Below are 18584 nucleotides of genomic sequence, written 5' to 3' on the forward strand. Positions count from 1 at the left end.
GAAAAAGTTGCTGTTTGACATCCGGCTTCTTTTCCGGGCGGTGTCGAATGTTCTATTCAACAGCACATGTTCATAATGGCGGACATGTTGACAGCTGAAGTTAAAAACATGAATTTTGACTTTATTCCATTTAAATGTGAAAAATTATATATTTACACAACATTTCAGGGACTTGTACTTTCTTTAAAGGGGGCTTTAGTAGAATTTCAATCTCAGAATTTTAATAGTTACAGTATTAATGAGGTAATAAGACAAACTTGAAGTGTTTATTTTGTCTGTAAGTGAATAAACGAGCTGTTCTTGGAGGAAAATAAGCAACATAAAGGTGAAAGTGAGCTCCGTCTGTCTATTGTGCAACACAGACCTGGAAAAGAAGCTTCCGGATGACATGAGACAAGTTTAGAGTGGAATTAAAACAAAGCCAGAAACTTCCCCGTGTCAGACTTCTACTGAACCCTGTGGTGACTCGGAGCACCTCTTGTTGTACTTTGAACCACATTAGAGGACCTTTGTACTTATTACAAGTTATTACTAGTCTTATTGTTGCAGCTCTAACTTTGATCATGTGTTTCGTCAACCACTATATTATTCTTAAGCAGTTTTTAGATGATAAAACACACACTGAGGACGAGACAGGCGTAGTTCTGAAGTCTTTTTCTTATCTTATTGTCAGCAAATCATGAAAAGACCAAAACCAGCAATGTGTTAGTCCGTCTCTTGATGTGTCTTCATGCCTCAGTAAGAATTTTAGAAAAGCTTCTTTTTTTATTAATGTACCTCAAAACAAATGTATTCCTGTTGTTTTACACTGAATACAGGGGTGTTGTATTGGAATGCATCAGGCTTTGCACAGTGCAGGAAATGCATGAAAATTGAGGCTTCTTGCAATATTTCACATGTGATCAGTGCTTCAAATGTAAAAAGACTAATTAAATGACTGAGATTATTGTTTCAAGCCAGAGATCTTGGTGTATTTGTGGAGCTAGATCTGAATTACGACTTCTGCCACCTCAAAAACAAAGCAAGAATTAAGGGATTTCTGTCCAAGCAGACCTTTAGATCACTGCACTCACTTCCTGTGTGTTAATATGTAGATTTAAAGCTCTTATTACTTGTCTAAAAAGCACTAAAGGATCTTGGACCTGAATACATCTCTTGTTACGAAGCATCCAGACCCGTCAGGTGTCCTGGAACAGTTTCCCAGGATCAAAACCAAAGTAAGAAGCTGCAGCTTTTAGATTTTACGCTCCTCACCTGTTGAACAACCTTCCTGAATACCTGAAGTCTTTTAATCAGTATATTTTTCTTTTTTGCATGTTTTTAAGATGCATTTCTAACATTTTCTTCATGTTTTAACGTCTTATTTTAATGCTTTTCTTTGTCTGTGTAAAGCACTTTGAAATGTCTAAACAGTGCTGTATGAATATACTTATCTTGCCAAATAATGACTCATGAATGATCTGCAGCTTGTTGAGAGTTCAGAGAGGCTCTGCTTTATTTCCTCATAGGAATATTTCCTCATGCACCACTTCAGACTCTCCGGGAGTCACGTGACTCTCGACAAACTCAGAACAGGCGCGTCATCCAGCTGCAGGCGAGATTTACTTCCGGCTGCCTCCAAAATAAAAGCTCTGTGAACATCTGCTGCCTCACTGTGGGCCGCAGGTGGCAGGTGAGCTGACGATGAGAGACTGAATGGTTGAAGATTGAGACGAGTGATGCAGAAATTACAATCACGTTTCAACAGCAGGCAAAATAAACATGTGCTAAAGTGTTTTATATACAATACAGGCTGCGTAGGAAACCAGTAAACAGGTACAATAAAACAAACTCAGAACCAACTTCAAAAACAAATGAAACATTCTTTTTTAGAACAGATGTGAATATATATAATTAAAAAAAACAGTGAACAACAGCTCAGTTCATGAATCCAATAAAGACACAAAGACAGCAGATTCTGCTTCATTACAATCAAGAGGTCAGAATGAAAATCTGTCGGGAAACATTCGAGGAGCCTTAGTCTGAATATGGAGAACTCATCTGTGAAACAAGAAAAGAGAACAACATCGTCAGCAGAACCGAGACGTCAGTGGCGTAAGAGGCAGAAAAATGTGTCGTCTTATATCATTTCATGGGTCAAAATGCAGATTATTGGCAGCAGACTCACGGTGTCGAGGTCGAAGCACAGGTGTTCGTTGAGCATGTTGAACTCTCCGGGAGTCATCGGAGGCTCCGGAGACCGACAAGACAGCGGAGTGCTGCTCGCGTCGGGGCTGAGACGTCAGAGAGACGAAGATAAAACATGAAGGAACAGAATGTTACGAGCTGGTTTTCTAAAAAATGTTTCAGTTGTCTAATTATCTATCAATCCCGAGATCTGAGCACAAATATCTGAACTTTCTCCTCCTTGCAGTTTCAAAACAGGCTTGTTACTTCAGTTTGATGCATTTGTGATGCAAAGTTCACCAGAAAAATAACTTTAAAGGTCCGGTGTGCAGGATTTAGTGGCATCAAGTAGTGAGGCTGCAGGTTGCAACCAACTCAACACTCACCCACTCAAAAAAACCCTCTCAGGAGTCAGTTGCTGTGTCTCAATTCAGGGTTCAGAGTACACAGACCCTGAATTGAGACACATTAAGTGTTTGTTTTGTCCCCTCTGGGCTACTGTGACTAACACACTGGACCTTTAATAACAAGTTAAGTTGAGATCTTGAAATCAACTCACTGCACAGAGATTGGGATCAGGTGTGACGGGATGTACGGATGGACTGTAAATCAAACAGAATTCAGAGTTAGAGATCCAACAGAAGCACTGAAAAAAAAAAAACATGAAGTCTGAATGAAGATGGTTTTTTTTCTTTCTCACCTTTGCTCGGCTGACAGTTGTAAAGCCGTCCGAACGCCTCGTCTTTGGGGATGTCGGGGTAGAGGAACTTGAGCGGGTTCTCCGGGACGACGCCGTCTGAGATCACTTTGTAGTCCCGGATGATGTCGGCGAACGGGAGAGCGCTGAGCCGGCTTTTAGTGTAAGGCTCCACGGAGTTGAACTTCACCTCTCCTGTAGGAGGAAGTCGGCGTCAGTGACTGTCAAGTAACGTCAACGAGCCAGGAACATAACTTGGTGAATGGGAGACCTCACCGTTGTCCTTGTGCTCCACCCAGGTGAAGGTGATTCCTCCGAGGTGACTCTCACTGAAGCGTAGCAGGAACGTTCCCGGCTCTCGGTCCTTCAGCAGAGTCCGCTCCGTCTCTTTGCTCACAAAGCCCATGATGTAGCTGCGAGGATGGAGGAGGATACAGTTAATCAGACAAGTCAAATAACAAGAGTCCACCGACGGCATGTTTAATCTTCCGTTGCTTCTTCAGTCCAGTTGAGCATCCGACGCTCTTTAAATGTTCATTTTATGTGTCAAATGTGTTTCTGATTCAACCCAAAACATCAGTTTTCTCTTAAATGTGTTACAAATCTAAATTATTAAGGATATTTTCCAAAAAGTCAAACTATTCCTTTAACTTTTGTAGGGTTAGGGTTAGTGAAAACAGATTTAAAACATCCCTGAGGAGCAACAAGCTTTTTTTTTTTTTTTTCAGAAACACTTGTTTAAACTCAGAGAAATAAAACATTAACGACATAATTAAAGTCTCACTTCTCGTTCCAGACCGGCAGCAGGTGTTTCTTGATGAGCTCCAGGATCGAGTCGAGCCACATCCAGAAACTGAACGGCTTTCCTGGGATATTCTCCTTGAGGAAGACGTGGAGACGGTACAATGAATACTCAGATAAGACAGCGAGGACGAGCCACAGGACATGATTTCTCAGTGGCCGCTAGATGGCACAAACGTACCTTGGAGAACTTGGACCAGGACACTTGATAGTCGCTGCAGGAGGCGTGTTGACCTGCAACCACATGCAGTAAAAAACATAAAGAACTGCACCAAAGCACTCACGTTCAAGGTACTTTTACTTTACTTGAGTATTTCTGCTTCATGTAACTTTATACTCCATGACATCCCAGAGGCAAATGTGCTTTTTTTTTTTACACATTTTCTGACATCCTAAGTTACTTTTCTGATTAGTTTTTCTAACGTATGAATCTCCAGCTGCGTTGATGTTGAATGTTTGTGATAAACTGAAGGATGAACTCTTAAAAAATCCTCCTGATCAGCTGGAAAAAAGCATCGTCACAAAGCTGAAAACAGGCTGTTTTTGCTCGCGATGGATACAGTTCGAGTTAAACATACCGAGCAGCTTTTCTCCCAGCATGCTCAGCTGGTCCTTGTTGAGGCCTTGACCGGCGAAGGTGGAGAACTGCCAGCTGAGCACCTCGGAGAGCTGGCTCCACGTGGCCCGAGGCGGGTTACCAAAGAACGCCAAGTTCTGGGGAGGAAAAAAGAGTAAGAGGAAGGAAGTGGGGCGGTGAAGTGGTTTCTGAGAACACGCTTTAATGTCAAAGCAATTCAACTAAACCGTACCACAAACTACACGCTCAAAAATCAGACACGTTCTGTTTCATAACTTTATTTTGGGCGACTTCTCAAATACATTTTCACGTTTTACTGCTCAACAAACATCAGTTTTCTCAGATTGTCCAGTTTAAATCAGTTCCAACAAGCCAAACTAGCTGTTAGGCATAAATTATGCAAACGTATGACATGGTGATGTAATGTGATGTCACAAAGTCACAGAACTAAAGGCGGGGCTACTGACGAGGCGTTTGTGGAGCACTGTTTTATGCAGGAGAGAGGGGCTTCTGTTGGTTCAGACTTTGACATTTAAACAAGAACATATAAAACACCAAAGGAAAGGAAAATTCAAGCACATTTCAGGCAAAATTCAAGGATCTTACAACACTACAATCTTTATGAAAGTTCACAGCAAAAATGAGAAAAACTTCAAAAGAACTTCATTTTCTATTCTCGCGCAAAATACATGAATTCAAGCACTCTCAATGACCAACTGTGTCAAAAACTTTCAAGGCCTTGTTTTTTTCCCTAAAAACTCAGCATCCATCAAGGTTGGATTTATTGGTTGATGTGTCTAATAAACTAGAAACTGAGCGTACGCAGCTCTTGTTAATGAGATTGTGACGAGGATACGTCCTCAGTGGTATCTGGATGTAAACAAACAAACAAACAAACAAGTTTTTTGCGGCAGTGTGTGTTCGCTCACCCTCGGCTCGTCAGTCAGGAGGTTGTACCACATGACGGACGCCCAGCCTCCCGGCAGCTGGCTCACGTTAGAGATGACCACCAGAGGCAGAGAACACGTCTGCAAGAAGTTACACAAACAGTAAACAACAACAACAACAACAACAACAACAACAGACAAGTTAAAATCCGCGGCCTCTGACCTCTAGATCGATGGTGAGACCCTGAACTGTGAAACAAGCCTCAAAGCTGAGCGAGTGAAGTTCCTCAGTCACAGAGAGTAAACCCTGAAAAACACAAACATCAGTATCAGGGTTGTTGTTTTTGTTCAGAATATAATAAATAAGATAAAACAACTAAATGACAGCAGCGTTCAGAATAAGACAGCACTGCTCTCTCACCTCGTTCCCCTTCGTGCCGTTGATATATTTCTTTTCTTTCAGCTGCTGTAAAACACAAACTCAGCGTCAGCCGGAGGTCAGCGCGTGGAGGAAGAAATACTCAGAACTCTTACGGAAGTGAAGATAGTAAAACCACAGTCTACACAGTCCTACATTAGTAAAAGTCAGCAGGTATTTTTAATCAGGTATCTAAAATCAAACATGCTCATTATATAGAGAGGATGGTTTTTTTTTGTCTCTTTATAACAAGAAACTTTCATACAAACTCATCACATAAAAACAAGAAACTATTTATCCTCTTTCAGAACAATAAATAACAGATATTACGCTGTTATAAGATGAAACTTTGTCTCACCAGGTGTCTGAACTCGACGGACAGGCAGCCGTTTGAATAGTCCTCGATGTCCATGACTTTAGTGTTGTTGGTCAGGATGAAAAACTGACGACTTCTGAAGTAAGAGAAGAAGATAAAACACAGACGCCTCGTGGATTTGTCGACTTTGAACGGTTTCTACGAAAACGCTGTGCGTCTTTAGATTATACGGATCAAGAGCGCGATGATCCGAATGAGAGGACTTCCCCACGATTTACCTGATTTAAGTACATATATTCATGATTTCCAAAATAAATGTAAATAAGTTGAAAATAAATGGGAACTATTAAGAAGGAAATCTGTTGACAGGGTTCATTGAAGGAGGACAGATTTAACATATCTATTTATTCTGGATGGTGCCAAATAAAAACTGACTTCTTTAACGATAAAGAAACTTATTTTTTTGATTACGGTAACAACTATATAAGTAGAAAGTAAACCAAAGTGGGAGAACGTGAACAACTTGTGGTCCTGCAGTAATTTAATCAGACTGTAAATACTGAAGATTTAAAACAAAACAGCCGACAGAGAGAAAGATGTTTTAAAGTCAGCTGTGAAAAGGAAAATGTATTTTTCAGAATAAAGAGTTGCAGAATAAAGAAATGTTAAGTTTAAACGTTATCTGGAGATTGTAACTGTTTTTTTTGTTTTTTTTTTTAAACTTTCTTCTCAACTGGAGGCTGAATTTTAGACAACAACATGTCTGCCGGCTGCTGTTGTTCGAACATGCAGACTTCACTGCTTCACTGCGTCTATTAGTGCTAAAATTACACATGAGCAGAACTTCCTGTAGTGAAGCTGTTTATACTCACACTCTGCCTGGAGAGAGGTCCCTAGAGACGCAAACACACACACACACACACACACACACACACACACACACACACACACACACACAAAGATTAGTCCCCAAGAATATGACCGTAGCGTCGCAGACACACAGGCTGAATGTAGTTATAGTCAAATGTACGTTTGTATATTTCAGAAGTTTGGATATAAAATTCTCACTTGTCAAAAGTTGTTTTCACTTTCAGCTGATAATCCACCTCTGGAAGTTTAACCAGGAGCCTGAGAGGAATCAGGAAGAGAGAGACCGCTGACGTTATTACTGTTTTTCACCAACAAAACAGATGAAATGTCAGAAATCGTTTAAGTCAAAGGAACAATTCACCCGGAAATTAAAAGTTTTGCCGTCCACAAAATATTTCTGGATCTTCACAGCAGAACGGTGTTGAAATGTAGGGAAAAAAAAAACATCAAAATAAAATGTCTGACTTTATCCAAATCTACGGAAGCCCAGAGATCTCAAATTGATTTGAAAAGAAATTATTTACACTCTTGTGACCATCTTGTGCAGACACTTCATGCGAGGTGCACAATAACTAATCTTAGCGGCAACACTGAAGATTTAACTTTAAAAAGGGGTCTAAATAATGTATTTTCAAATTAATTTTGGATCTCTGGGCTTCCGTAGGTTTGTATTATTCCAGGTGAGCTGAATGGAGCCACGTCACATTGCTTTTTTTTTAAAAACAAGTCTCCGTCATCTTCAGGCGTTTAGGAGAACGCTGCGAAATGTTTTGTGGGCTGCAAAACGTCAACGTGACTTGTTCTTTCCGTTTTGGGTGAACTCTTCCTTTAAGTCTTGGATTTAACAGTGAGTGAACCGGTGGAAACACGTCGTGATACCTGACTTTGGTGGTGAACTGTACTCCGGTCTTGATGATGAGGGGTTTCTGCGGGTGTGTCGGCATGCACGGCTGCTTCTCCACCACAAACGAGCTGAGAAACAAACCACACCTCCAATAATTTACACAGTTCATCGCATCACTTTGTACATCTTGAAGGGTTGTGGTTTCGTCTCTTCTCCGACACCTAGTAGCTTCCATAAGGTGTAACGTGCTGTCAGAGCTGCGAGTACAGGAGGAAGTCGGCTCTAACATGTCTCATGTACAGTCTGCACGTGTTTACACAGCCGACAAAAAGAAAAAAAACTACCCGTTTTCTTAGAATTAGGAACGTTTCAGCTACAGAATGAGAACACAGTCGTCTTGGTTTCAGCACCAACTCACTAAGACTTTAAACACTCTGTCCTTGTGTGGTTCTGGTGGTACCTCTTGATGAGGTGGTAGAGGTGGTATTTGACCCGCTCCTCCAGCTGAGGCTTCTGCAGAGGGATCGGGTCACACTCGTAGGTCACCTTCACAACCAGCTCGCCCAGTTTGTCCAGCTGCCGCTTGATCTGGAAGAGACTCTGAGCCGTCAGCGTGAACCTGAGAGGGAAGAGGAGGGAGGAGGAGGTCAGAGCAGAGGCCGACCCAGCTGTCGCGTCAGAAGTGAACCAGGATCGGGATTTATTTTCTGTTCTGCCTTCTCGTTTGAACTCATCTTCGACTCGGCTTCCTCGTCTCTGTTTCCGCCGTTGAGTCTTTGTTCTGTATTATTGTCTTCCTGAGTTTCCTGCTTCTGCTTGTAAACTCTGTAGACTCTCTTTTTAAAGATGCTGCATAAATAAAGTTTAATAAAACTGGCTGGATGCCGGTGAGTACCAACAACAGCCATGTTGGTTGTTTACGTCCATCATGACGTTAGACGTTGCGGTACAGCGGTAACGACGGCTGTGATGGTTGTTCTGCTCGTGTTTATATGATTGTGACATTTACCAGCTGTTTATTTATGTATTTATTAGATTACAGCAGCTAAGACAGCTTGTTGAACGTAGCGTACTCATCAGGCGGGAGCTCTGGAGGGGAAACATGAAGGGAGGAGCTGTGATTTTCAAAAGTTAGCTTGCTGTTGTCTCATGTGCCTCTCACAATAATACAGACTGCATCTGGTGGTCCATGTTTTGAGGAAGTAAAGTTTGACCTTAAAGTTCTGATTTCGGTAAAACTTTCAGCTCATTACCAGCCCTGCAGCTGCTCCAGGCCGGTGAGCAGCGGACCGCCGATGGCGGCGATCTGCTGCCTCCGCTTCCAGTCCTGCAGCTCGGGGCTGAGCTGAGAGGTCATCAGGTCGTCGATCTCCTTCACCACCACGTCCATCTTCGACAGGATCTCCTGACAAGAACAGCTGTGATTGTCAATGACGTGCAAACTATACTGAGGACTTCATCGTCCGGATATTTTGAGATATCTTTAGGTTCATCGTGAGCTCTGCGTGATGATACAAAAACCTTACCTTCCTTTTAAAGTCGAGCCTGTTGAGCATTTCCTGCAGTCTTGTCACTTCCTGTTTCATCATGTCAGAGTTCCTATCTGTCGAATCTGACACACACGCACACACACGCACAAGAAACCACAATCATACAGTCAGGTGGTGCAGTGTGCTGTGGATCATTATGCACGGCAGTGAGAAATAACAGTTTTTATTGAGTAAACAGGTTTTTTTTGTCGCTGACCTCGAGACTGAAGCGTCTTGTAGCGGAAATCAAAGTCATCCTGCATGTCCTCGATGTATTTCACAGCCTGGTCCATCAACTAGACACACACACACAGTGATTTAAGTTCATTTCATGGGATTTAAAAGTAATTTTTTTTTAAATGTATTTCCCTAAACATCTTTGTGTTTCTGTCACCTGCACGCTGCCTCTGATGATCCCGACTCTGTTGTCCATGTTCTTCTGCCTCTCGAAGGCGACTGAACTCTGCAGTGATTTCTCCAGAGGACCCTGTTGGACAGTTCAGTCACTTTTTATTCCGAACCTTCTAAATATTCATTCGCTGTGTTTTTGAAATATACCAGATCAAATGAAGACTGTCAGTCCGTAAGATTAGATAAGAGAGACAGAAACAAACAGCGGCTGAGGATGTCTAAATAAAAATCACACGATCTTGGAGGATTCTGTGAGGAGCGGTCGAGTTTCTGTTCCTCATTTTTGTCTTTTTTATTCAGGAAAAAACTGTGTTGTTATCAGCCATCGTACCTGCAACATATACAGTTCAACAGAAACTAAAAGTAAAAGTAAGAACGTAATTAAAGAGCTGCAGCGTCTGCGGAGCAGCTTTATGTTATCTGCCTGTTATCTTGTTTATAGTTACTGCAGGACGATTCCTGTAAACTGAAATATTCTCCCCGTGCCACCTTGTTTTTTCTGGGAGCAGCGGTTGGGAGAGTTGGGGGGCGTTTGAGTCGTACAGTGCGTGTTCCCGGTAGCTGCGCTGGTTTACCAGCAGCAGCTGTTATTCAGGAACAAGAGGGACTTCCCCTGCGAGGACAACAATGTGACAAACCTGTTCCTGCATGCAGGCGCTGGAGAGGATACGGCGCTCCTCCCTCAGGCAGGTGGAGATCACCTTGGCCATGACGGCGGGGTTGGTTGTGTATTTAACCTGCAGGGTCACACAGAACACGCAGACGGAGAATCAAAAACAGGTTGAACAATCATTACAACAACGACCTTTCACCAAACATCCTGGAGAGGTTTAACTGTCCTCCTTAACAAATCCTCCTCCGATAAATTTCACAGATTCTCAGAGACGGGAGGATTTTTACTGGAAGTGCCACGGCAAAGGAATGAAGTTCAACTCGACTCTGGCGAGAAATAAAAGCACCAAACGTATAAGTCATTACAGTGTAGGAGGAGGAACGTGGCCAAAGGTGTGCACAGGTGCTCAGAGCTGGACCAGTTTTCTTTCCCAAGGCGTTAAAGCCTCAAACCACAACATTTATGACTGTTGGAGAACATTTCGAGGGTGTGATCCTCATTTGAAGCGGATCACATATAATTTAATTATATGTCATTCAGTTGTAATTAAGTCTTTTGCAGCTGTTTGGATATAAAAGGCACATGCTGAACATTATTTGTTGTCTAAATGACTAATAGGTGTGAAATGTTGTCGCAGTCTGCAGCCACGAAACGGCCGACAACGTAATCCGTCGACAAAAAGTTCTCATGAAGTGTCTGATAAAACTCTGATAAATGTTCTTATCCTTCCTTTTTGTTTAACCAGAAACAGACTACATGTCTCTCGTCAAAGCCACCAGAGTCCATTAACAAAAACGGTAATTTTAGCTCACAGAATGCAGAAACAACGGTCGACCGCTGCTTTGATCAGTTAGTTCAGATCCAGATTAACATGTTAAAACATCTCATAATTACAAAAACTACTCAAACGAGGCAGCTGACACTCGTACGTGCGTAATCATTTGTTTTTCCGAGGAACTTCAACCACAACGCTTGGAGAACGTTTCCAAGGGTGTGATCGTCATTTACAGCAGAAACAAACAGCACAGTGCTTTTAAACTTGGGGACAAAAAGTGTTAACCTACAGAAATAGACCTGTGTGTTTAAGAGTACAAATCATTTTGGTTTAATCAGACACAGTCGCTGTATCACTCTCTCGCTGAAGCCACCAGACTCCATTAATAGAAACAGTCGTTTTACCTCAGAGAACACAGAAGTTGCTGGTTTGCTGATGTACCAGCCACCGTTACGCAACCACCACAAATATAACAGACGAGGCAACGTTTTAAAGTTTCATTCTTCCTCATTTTAGTCTCATTCCCCGACTTTCCTTTGCTGGAAAAGGTAGATGGTCTTAAAGTCGGGGCATTCACGTCAGACACGTCCGACTTTGGGTCAAGTTCCAAAAAAGTTTAAACCTTCATCAGACCGTTGCTGCCTGGCAAAATCTTTTGACCACATCTTTCAAAAAAACTCTGAAACTCAGGCTTCCTGTCACCAATCTACAAGCCACTATAACGCCTATGACATCATTATGACATCATCAGGGTTATTTTCTGGCACCTGTCAGAGCTTCTTCAGAACCACAGAGGACTCACCGACCGGCTGAGCGCCGCTTCCTGTGACTGGACTGACCTTTATGCAAAATGTTGAACGGATGGAAGACTCTGTGTCACTCATCAAGAAGACTTTTCATTCATGGCCGTACATAAAAAGGTTTCTGTGCCCACAGCACAGGACTTTTTTTTTTTTTCTTCTTCTTTTCCAAAATAGAAACTAGACTGCAGCAGCATGATATCTTAAATATGAAGCAGGCAGAAACTTTCCCTCGGCCACGATCCGGCCTCCACAGCTGCACCGACTTCACCACAAAACTCTCAATTTCTGCACGGTGCCACTCAGAAGCCCACTGAGAAAAAGCACCAAAAAATTCTGCTGTGGGAAGAGGAAACTTTTTTTTTTTCTCTCCCGCCTTCGAGTATTCATGCATCAGCATCATTGCCAGGATGATGACTGAGGATGCATCAACAAACACCCACACGCTCACTTTCATCACAGCAACGGCGTTCAGCGCCGAGGTTTCCCTCAGTGTTTCTAATCACAAACCCACAAAAATAAACTGCAGAAACTCAAAGTCTTGTCACATTTATGTGTGTAATCTCAGGTTATAATATCTGATTACACTTCCAGGTGAAAAGAAATGGGGTAAGTTTTCTGAAATCTTGATCAAGACGTTATCGTGTTGCAATGCACAAATCTCCAAACGGAAATTCTGGATAAAGTCGAGTTCAAACTTCTTCTTGAGAGACATTTTAATATCTTGTTATTATCTCTCAATTAAGCAGAAAATACTGTCGACACCCATTAAAAATAATCTGATTTCATCATGTTAAAAGGAATTAAATGTTTTTTAAATCAGTCTATAAATGACGTATGAACAATCCCCTCTTTAAAGACCTTCAAATTAAAGATAGACTCTGAGAAAGACTCTTTAAAGTTCATATTATTGAAATTTCTAACATTTTTTTAATAACACAGCTACAGAGCTTGTAGAATTGACAAGAATCAACACTTTCTAAATATTTGTTGTGTGTTAATCTGCTCAAATAAACATCTAAATGTGTATTTTGGATGTTTTGTTTAACGTAGTTTTGAAAGACGACGTACTAAAGAGGCGACGTTGCCCCAAAATCTGTGTCTCTTTCAGCATCCATGAAACATTTCTGGAGCTTCACAGATAAACAGTGTTGCAGGATTCTCTTAAACAACTGAAGCAGCTGTTGGAATAAAGAAGATTTTCTGAACAAATCGTCCGATGTAAATCCAAATGTCCAGAAACTCCGAGACGAGCGGTTGAGCAGCTACCATGAAGATTTCAGCTTAAAGTGTAAATAACCTTTTTTAACCTTTTTTTTTTCAAATCAATACAGGATCTTGGTTCACATCAAACCAGCTGTATGAAACCGTTTTGTGTTTCCTCTGAGTTGTGTTACAGTTTCTTCAGTTGTTGAGGAGAACGCTGCACCGTGAGACGCTCCACAAATGTTTTTTTGTTTTTTGTTTTCGACACTTCAGCCCACTTTCCAGACAATGACTGAATTTTTCATTCTTGGGAAAAAACAAAATGTTCCAACATCATAGTCTAATGATTTTTTTGACGTGTCATTTTTTTTCTTTTTTTTTTTTTTTTTTCCAGGGGTGGAAACGTCTTTGCTGCTTATCGCTCGACTGTCGCGGTGTTCACTCTTCGTCAGTCGCAGCAGTTTGATTACGTTTCTGTTGAACGTCTGGTAAAGATCACAAAATTCAAAATGTCAGATGTGTCACATTGAGATCATCAGATGGGGGGTTTTCCTGAGAGGGATCCTGCTCGAATGTGGGTGACGAGACAAAACAAATTTAGAGAGATTCAAATTTGGAATTTTGAAGATTTGAATTTTGATTGTAAAATTAAAGACACAAGACTTTCGCTCACTTATCACAACAACAACAACAACAACAACAACAATAAGCCACATTCTTGCTCGACTACCACACCGGAGTAGCTGCTTCCTCTGAAAGTGTTGACTTCAACACATGCTCAGACACATTCAGAGCTACAGGAAGCAGCGCGTGAGCCGCACAAAGGTTGTTTTTTTTTTTCTTTTCTGCAAAGGTATATGTCTTTTCCAGAATATATATGTGTGCTGAGCTCCGACCTCAACCAAACATCCTGCACAGCTCCTGGACCACATCGAGAACATCGAGATTCGTTTCCTCCAGAATACAGTAACATGAACGAGACGTGTTTCCCCCCCAAAACACTCACCGGCCTTTACTCTCCTCGTTTGACATTTGAGACACAGGTCAGTAAAAACAGTAGCTGCCTCTCTCAGGTAACGCAGATAAAAACAAAACCAAAAATAGAAGCAGCCATTATATTTTACTTCCCTTTCACCTCGGGTGAACACACCCGAGGCCAAACGACTTCTCCTTAATGCTGAAGTTTCACATTCAACTGTTGTGAGAGAAGAGAAGAGTTTCTGACTTCTGAAGGTACGACATGTGAGATTTCTGCATTTTAAATGTTAAAAAAACAACAAGACCTTTGTTTTATGTTGTGCTGTCATTATCGCAGATGTTCCTACAATAATAAAACTCAGAGAAATTAATGCGTTTTTCTCAAGATAACGGTGCGTTTCATCTGGTCGCCTGTCGCTACAACATCTGGGACAAATGTAACTTCAATAAAAGTTTAAAAACATCTGTGGAAGATCTTCACCTTAAGATACCGATACCGAGTCTGTGTGTTTGCTTGAATCCAGATCATCAATGTCGTAACACAACATCTTTACTTTTATCTGCTGCAGTCAGGCTGATAAACAGGAGTGAAGATGAATCCAACTTTTCTTTTTCAATGACAATGTACGTAGACTAGACGAGTTCTATCAGATTTTAACCCATTAGTCGGGCTGCACAGTTTATCAAAATGTAATCAAAATTACTTAAAAGTCTTAATAAGATACCAGACTCATGAAAGCTGCAGTAAAGTGAACCTAAACTGACCTGCAGATGTTGTTCCTTCAGATGTAAGTAAAACATGAAACATCACCAGTTTTTCCTGTTAAAATAATGATGCGAACATGATCAGTCTCACCACTTGTGAATCATGTCACAGTTGTCATGTCAGTTATCATGTTGTTCAGTTTGTTCTGATGAAATCTGCTGCACGTCGACATTAAATTACTGAAATGTACAAATCGACAAAAACATGCTGAAGCATCCGGTGTGCAGTCATATCGTTCTGTTTGTTGCTACCTTCACCTTGTTACTTCCTCTGCTTCATCTTTGATGTTTGAGTGTGTCTGTGAACATCAGAGTCATTTATGTCATTCATGAAATACTAAATTATCATGTCAGGTAATGAAATAAATCAGTGTGTGCTGCTGCTTCTCTTTGTTATTTGTGGCAGGAGGTAAAAAGCGTTTTGGGGTTTTGTACTGTTTGTTGTAACTTTGACCAGAGGGCTGTGAGGTGAAGCCGACCCACCTGCAGCTGCTGCTGGATGATTTTCATGTTGTGTCTTTGGAGGAAGTTCTGCTCGTCGGAGCGCACCCGGTCCAGCTGGGTCAGCAGGTTGCTGAACAGCACCGCCGCCATCGACTCATCGGTGGCTGCCGTGTCCCTGGAAAACAGACGAAGAAGAAGATGATGGCCGATATTAAGGATACAAAATATATATCAGGCAGATACATTATCAGAAATTATCAGGAAATTTATGAGTTAAATATTGGTAGAAAATGTGACACGTTTAAACATTAGCTTGCTACATTTTGATCAGTTTCTATAAGTGCAGTTTTTCATACTAAAAGATAACTGTACAAAAATGTTTAACTTCTGTAATGAGAGATCATTAAAGGTGCTCACAGTCATGTTGTTTTTGTTCTGTGCTGTTTGTAATAAAGCCTGACTTATGTTCTTGTTTGTAATATGTTTGGTACAGGTGCTAGCATACAGGTGACTGATATTAGCATGTGTGCTAGTGGACAACAGTTACACATCTAGAAAATTAAACAAGACAGACAAAAAAAAAGTCTGATATTTTGTCTTTATTTAAGATGAGAGCGACATTAGCATTTATTTCTAGCCCAGCTGTGGCCACTCGACCAATAGAAGTCAAATATTCTATTTTAGCTCGGTTTTGTTCTCCACCAACACTTGACTGAAGTGTCTGTCTATCTACCTGCTAAATGCTCAGCTATATGTTCGTAAGCTAGCGTGCTAGCTAGCTAGCATGCTAACTCTGGTGCCGAGCAGGTAGAAACCACAGGTTCGTCTCTGTGACAAACAAACAGCTGCTGACAGTAAGTGGTCGGGTGGAAGAACCAAAACATTGAGCAGAGAGGCACTACGGAAGTGGAGGATTAAAAGTTTGTGGTTTGTTTCCTTCACACTGAAGCCTACACGCAATCATTTGATCTGCTGAAATTAAACATGAACCAGGGTGGTATAATATGACAGGGTGATGTGAAAGTTACGTCTGTGTGATTTTGTTTTCTAACTGTTTCAATCAACACAAATTACCAAAAACAAACTGTTGAATTACAACCATTTCACTCTAAGTGTTTGTTGTGGTTTGGTTGTTTTTTTCTGTGTTTCTTCTCATTTAAATTCCAATAAAATAAACATCAGTGATGAGAAGTAACTAAGTATATTTACTGAAGTAATTCTGAGGAGCTTGTAATTAAGTATCTCCATTTACTGATACTTTAAACTTTAACTCCACTGAAATTTAGAGGCAAATAAATATTTTACTCCATCACATTTGTCTGACTTCTTTAGTTACGAGTTACTTGGCAGGTTAAGTATACTAACACAAAGTATAATTATAAAAAAAAGTCATGCCATTTTGTAGATTAAATAATTAAGTAAGTGCAATTAAAAGTAAAGATGTTGTGTCAAAATATTACTTTGGTAAAAGTTAAAGTCACTAGTACGAATATTACTCAAGTAAAATTCTTAAAGTATCTAATATTAAATGTACTTAAGTTTCAAAAGTACAAGTAAATCATAAATAAATTTACTGTGTATACATTCAGCATTTTTCTGATATTGGAATCAGTAAATGTTCTTTATTTTCAGTCTGATTGTTTGAAACATGCTACTTACTCTGATGCAGCATGTAATCTGCAAAGTAACAACTGACTAATGTTCAGTGTCCAGAAGTCGTTCTTGAGTGAAAGTAAAGACATTATGTTGCAAAATGTCTTTGGTAAAAAGTGAAAGTCAAAGCAAAAGCAAAAATATTAAAGTTTCTGAGTTGTATCAAAAGTAATTTCTTTGCAGTAAATGTACCAAAAGTACAAGTTAAAGTATATTCAACATATATTTACATGTAATCAGCTTAAACAAACAAACAAACAAACAAAAGATTACAATACTTTGGCTCTGATGCAGCGTGTAATCTGCAAATTAACTAGTAACTAAAGTTTTTACAAATAAATGTGTTGGAGTGAAAAGTGGAAGTATAAAAGTAACAGAGAACAGAAATACTGAGCTGAGGCACAAGTAACTCGGAATTGTACTTAAGCAGATACACTTAATAATAATAATAATAATAATAATAATATAATTTTCATCCAATCATATAAAATACATTGTTATTAATTATGACACTGTGCATGATGAGGACTTTTTCTTTCAGTACGTATATTTATGCCATTACTTTTGTACTTTTACATGAGTAAAGATTAATCAGTGTGTTTGATTAACACACACACACACACGGGTCAGAACTCACCAGTCCTGGGACTCGATCCAGCTGGCCAGTCCCTGTCTGATGTCCATGGGGAAGTTATCATCATACAGATAATCCACATGTTCCAGGAGTCTGATCTCCAGCTGCTGAATCTGCTTCCACTGGCTCATGCTGACACACAAGAAGAAGAAGAAGAATAAAAAAAAATGTAATGTATAATATGGGTCCTGTGTTAGTTCTGGTGCTGCTGTTCTTCCTCGTCTGGTTCTGGTTCTGGTTCTGCTGGTTACCTGAGTCTTCTGTGCTCGGCTGCCTCGTCTGTCTCACTCACCACGTGCACTTGTTTCTCTCTCTGACTTTCACTTCATAGTGGAAGTCGGTTCAGGAAGCGACCTAATTTACTCTCAGTGGGCAGGTACTCAGAAACACACCTCATCCAATCACTGCACACAGACACACACACACACACACACACACACACACACACACACACACACACACACACACTCGCTCACGGGAATAAGGTGCCTTTTACTGGTAATGTGTCACTGTTTGTTATTACTTCCTGTTGCTCACTTTTTAAAAGAAATGTTGATTCACAGTGATGTCATCATACATCAATCAGTGTGCAGATTGTTTTGGTTTGTTTGTTTCACCTGTCAATCAAACTGTTCCCTCAAGGTTAACTAAAGGTAACTTTAGTGCTGGGATTTTATTCATTTAACTGAATTTATGTATTTATTTGTATTGTTTTGTTCATTGACTTTGTATTGCTTTTTAAAAAAAAAAGAGCCTTCAGAAAATGTTCACTGAAGGTATCAAACCTTTAAAGAACCTTTAGGGAACAATCCCTGAAAGTTCTGTGAGTGTGATGTTTGTGAAACGTTGAAAGAACCTCTAAAGGTTAAACAAACGCAGCCCCCACAGATCCTTCAGGGAACATCTCCCAAAGATTATATTAAAAAGAACCAAAGACTAAAAACAAACATAAAAACAGTTACATGAATTAAACCTTAACACGAGGGGAACCTTCAGGAAACGTTCCCTAAAAGGTTTTAAGGTTTCACAAAAAAAATGCTCCAAGAAAACCTTCAGGGAACAATTCCTTCAAGGTTCCCTGAGGGTTTGTTTGTTAGCCACCTTTAAAGAACATTTTATGATTGTTTTGAAAGCTCTTTGTGAAAAAGTATTTAGAAATTGTTCCCTCAAGAGTTAGACGACTCTTAGGGAACATTCCCT

At 40.4% G+C, this 18584-nt stretch overlaps 1 protein-coding gene across 2 annotated transcripts; it reads right to left on the reverse strand.

The window, feature by feature from the left end:
- Nucleotides 1-1143: 1143 nt before the first annotated feature.
- Nucleotides 1144-17792, reverse strand: LOC119025601 (signal transducer and activator of transcription 4-like). 2 transcript variants are annotated; one of them, XM_037109306.1, is made up of 24 exons: nucleotides 17636-17792; nucleotides 17388-17516; nucleotides 15137-15272; nucleotides 10155-10253; nucleotides 9500-9592; nucleotides 9323-9401; nucleotides 9103-9188; nucleotides 8830-8981; nucleotides 8037-8195; nucleotides 7612-7704; nucleotides 6931-6990; nucleotides 6735-6755; nucleotides 5905-5995; nucleotides 5550-5594; nucleotides 5352-5435; nucleotides 5171-5269; nucleotides 4243-4378; nucleotides 3846-3898; nucleotides 3648-3742; nucleotides 3140-3276; nucleotides 2867-3058; nucleotides 2726-2768; nucleotides 2168-2273; nucleotides 1144-2040 (listed from the first exon to the last, which is right to left on the reverse strand). In XM_037109306.1, the coding sequence occupies exons 2-24, from the start codon at nucleotides 17513-17515 to the stop codon at nucleotides 2017-2019; spliced, it is 2211 nt and encodes a 736-aa protein (XP_036965201.1). In that variant the 5' UTR covers nucleotide 17516; nucleotides 17636-17792; the 3' UTR covers nucleotides 1144-2016. The 2 variants fall into 2 exon arrangements, with proteins under 2 accessions (XP_036965201.1, XP_036965200.1); XM_037109305.1 differs by having other exon boundaries at nucleotides 5905-5998.
- Nucleotides 17793-18584: the final 792 nt, after the last annotated feature.

This window comes from Acanthopagrus latus, chromosome 9, assembly GCF_904848185.1.
Source record: "Acanthopagrus latus isolate v.2019 chromosome 9, fAcaLat1.1, whole genome shotgun sequence".
In the NCBI taxonomy this organism is placed as follows: Eukaryota; Metazoa; Chordata; class Actinopteri; order Spariformes; family Sparidae; genus Acanthopagrus; species Acanthopagrus latus.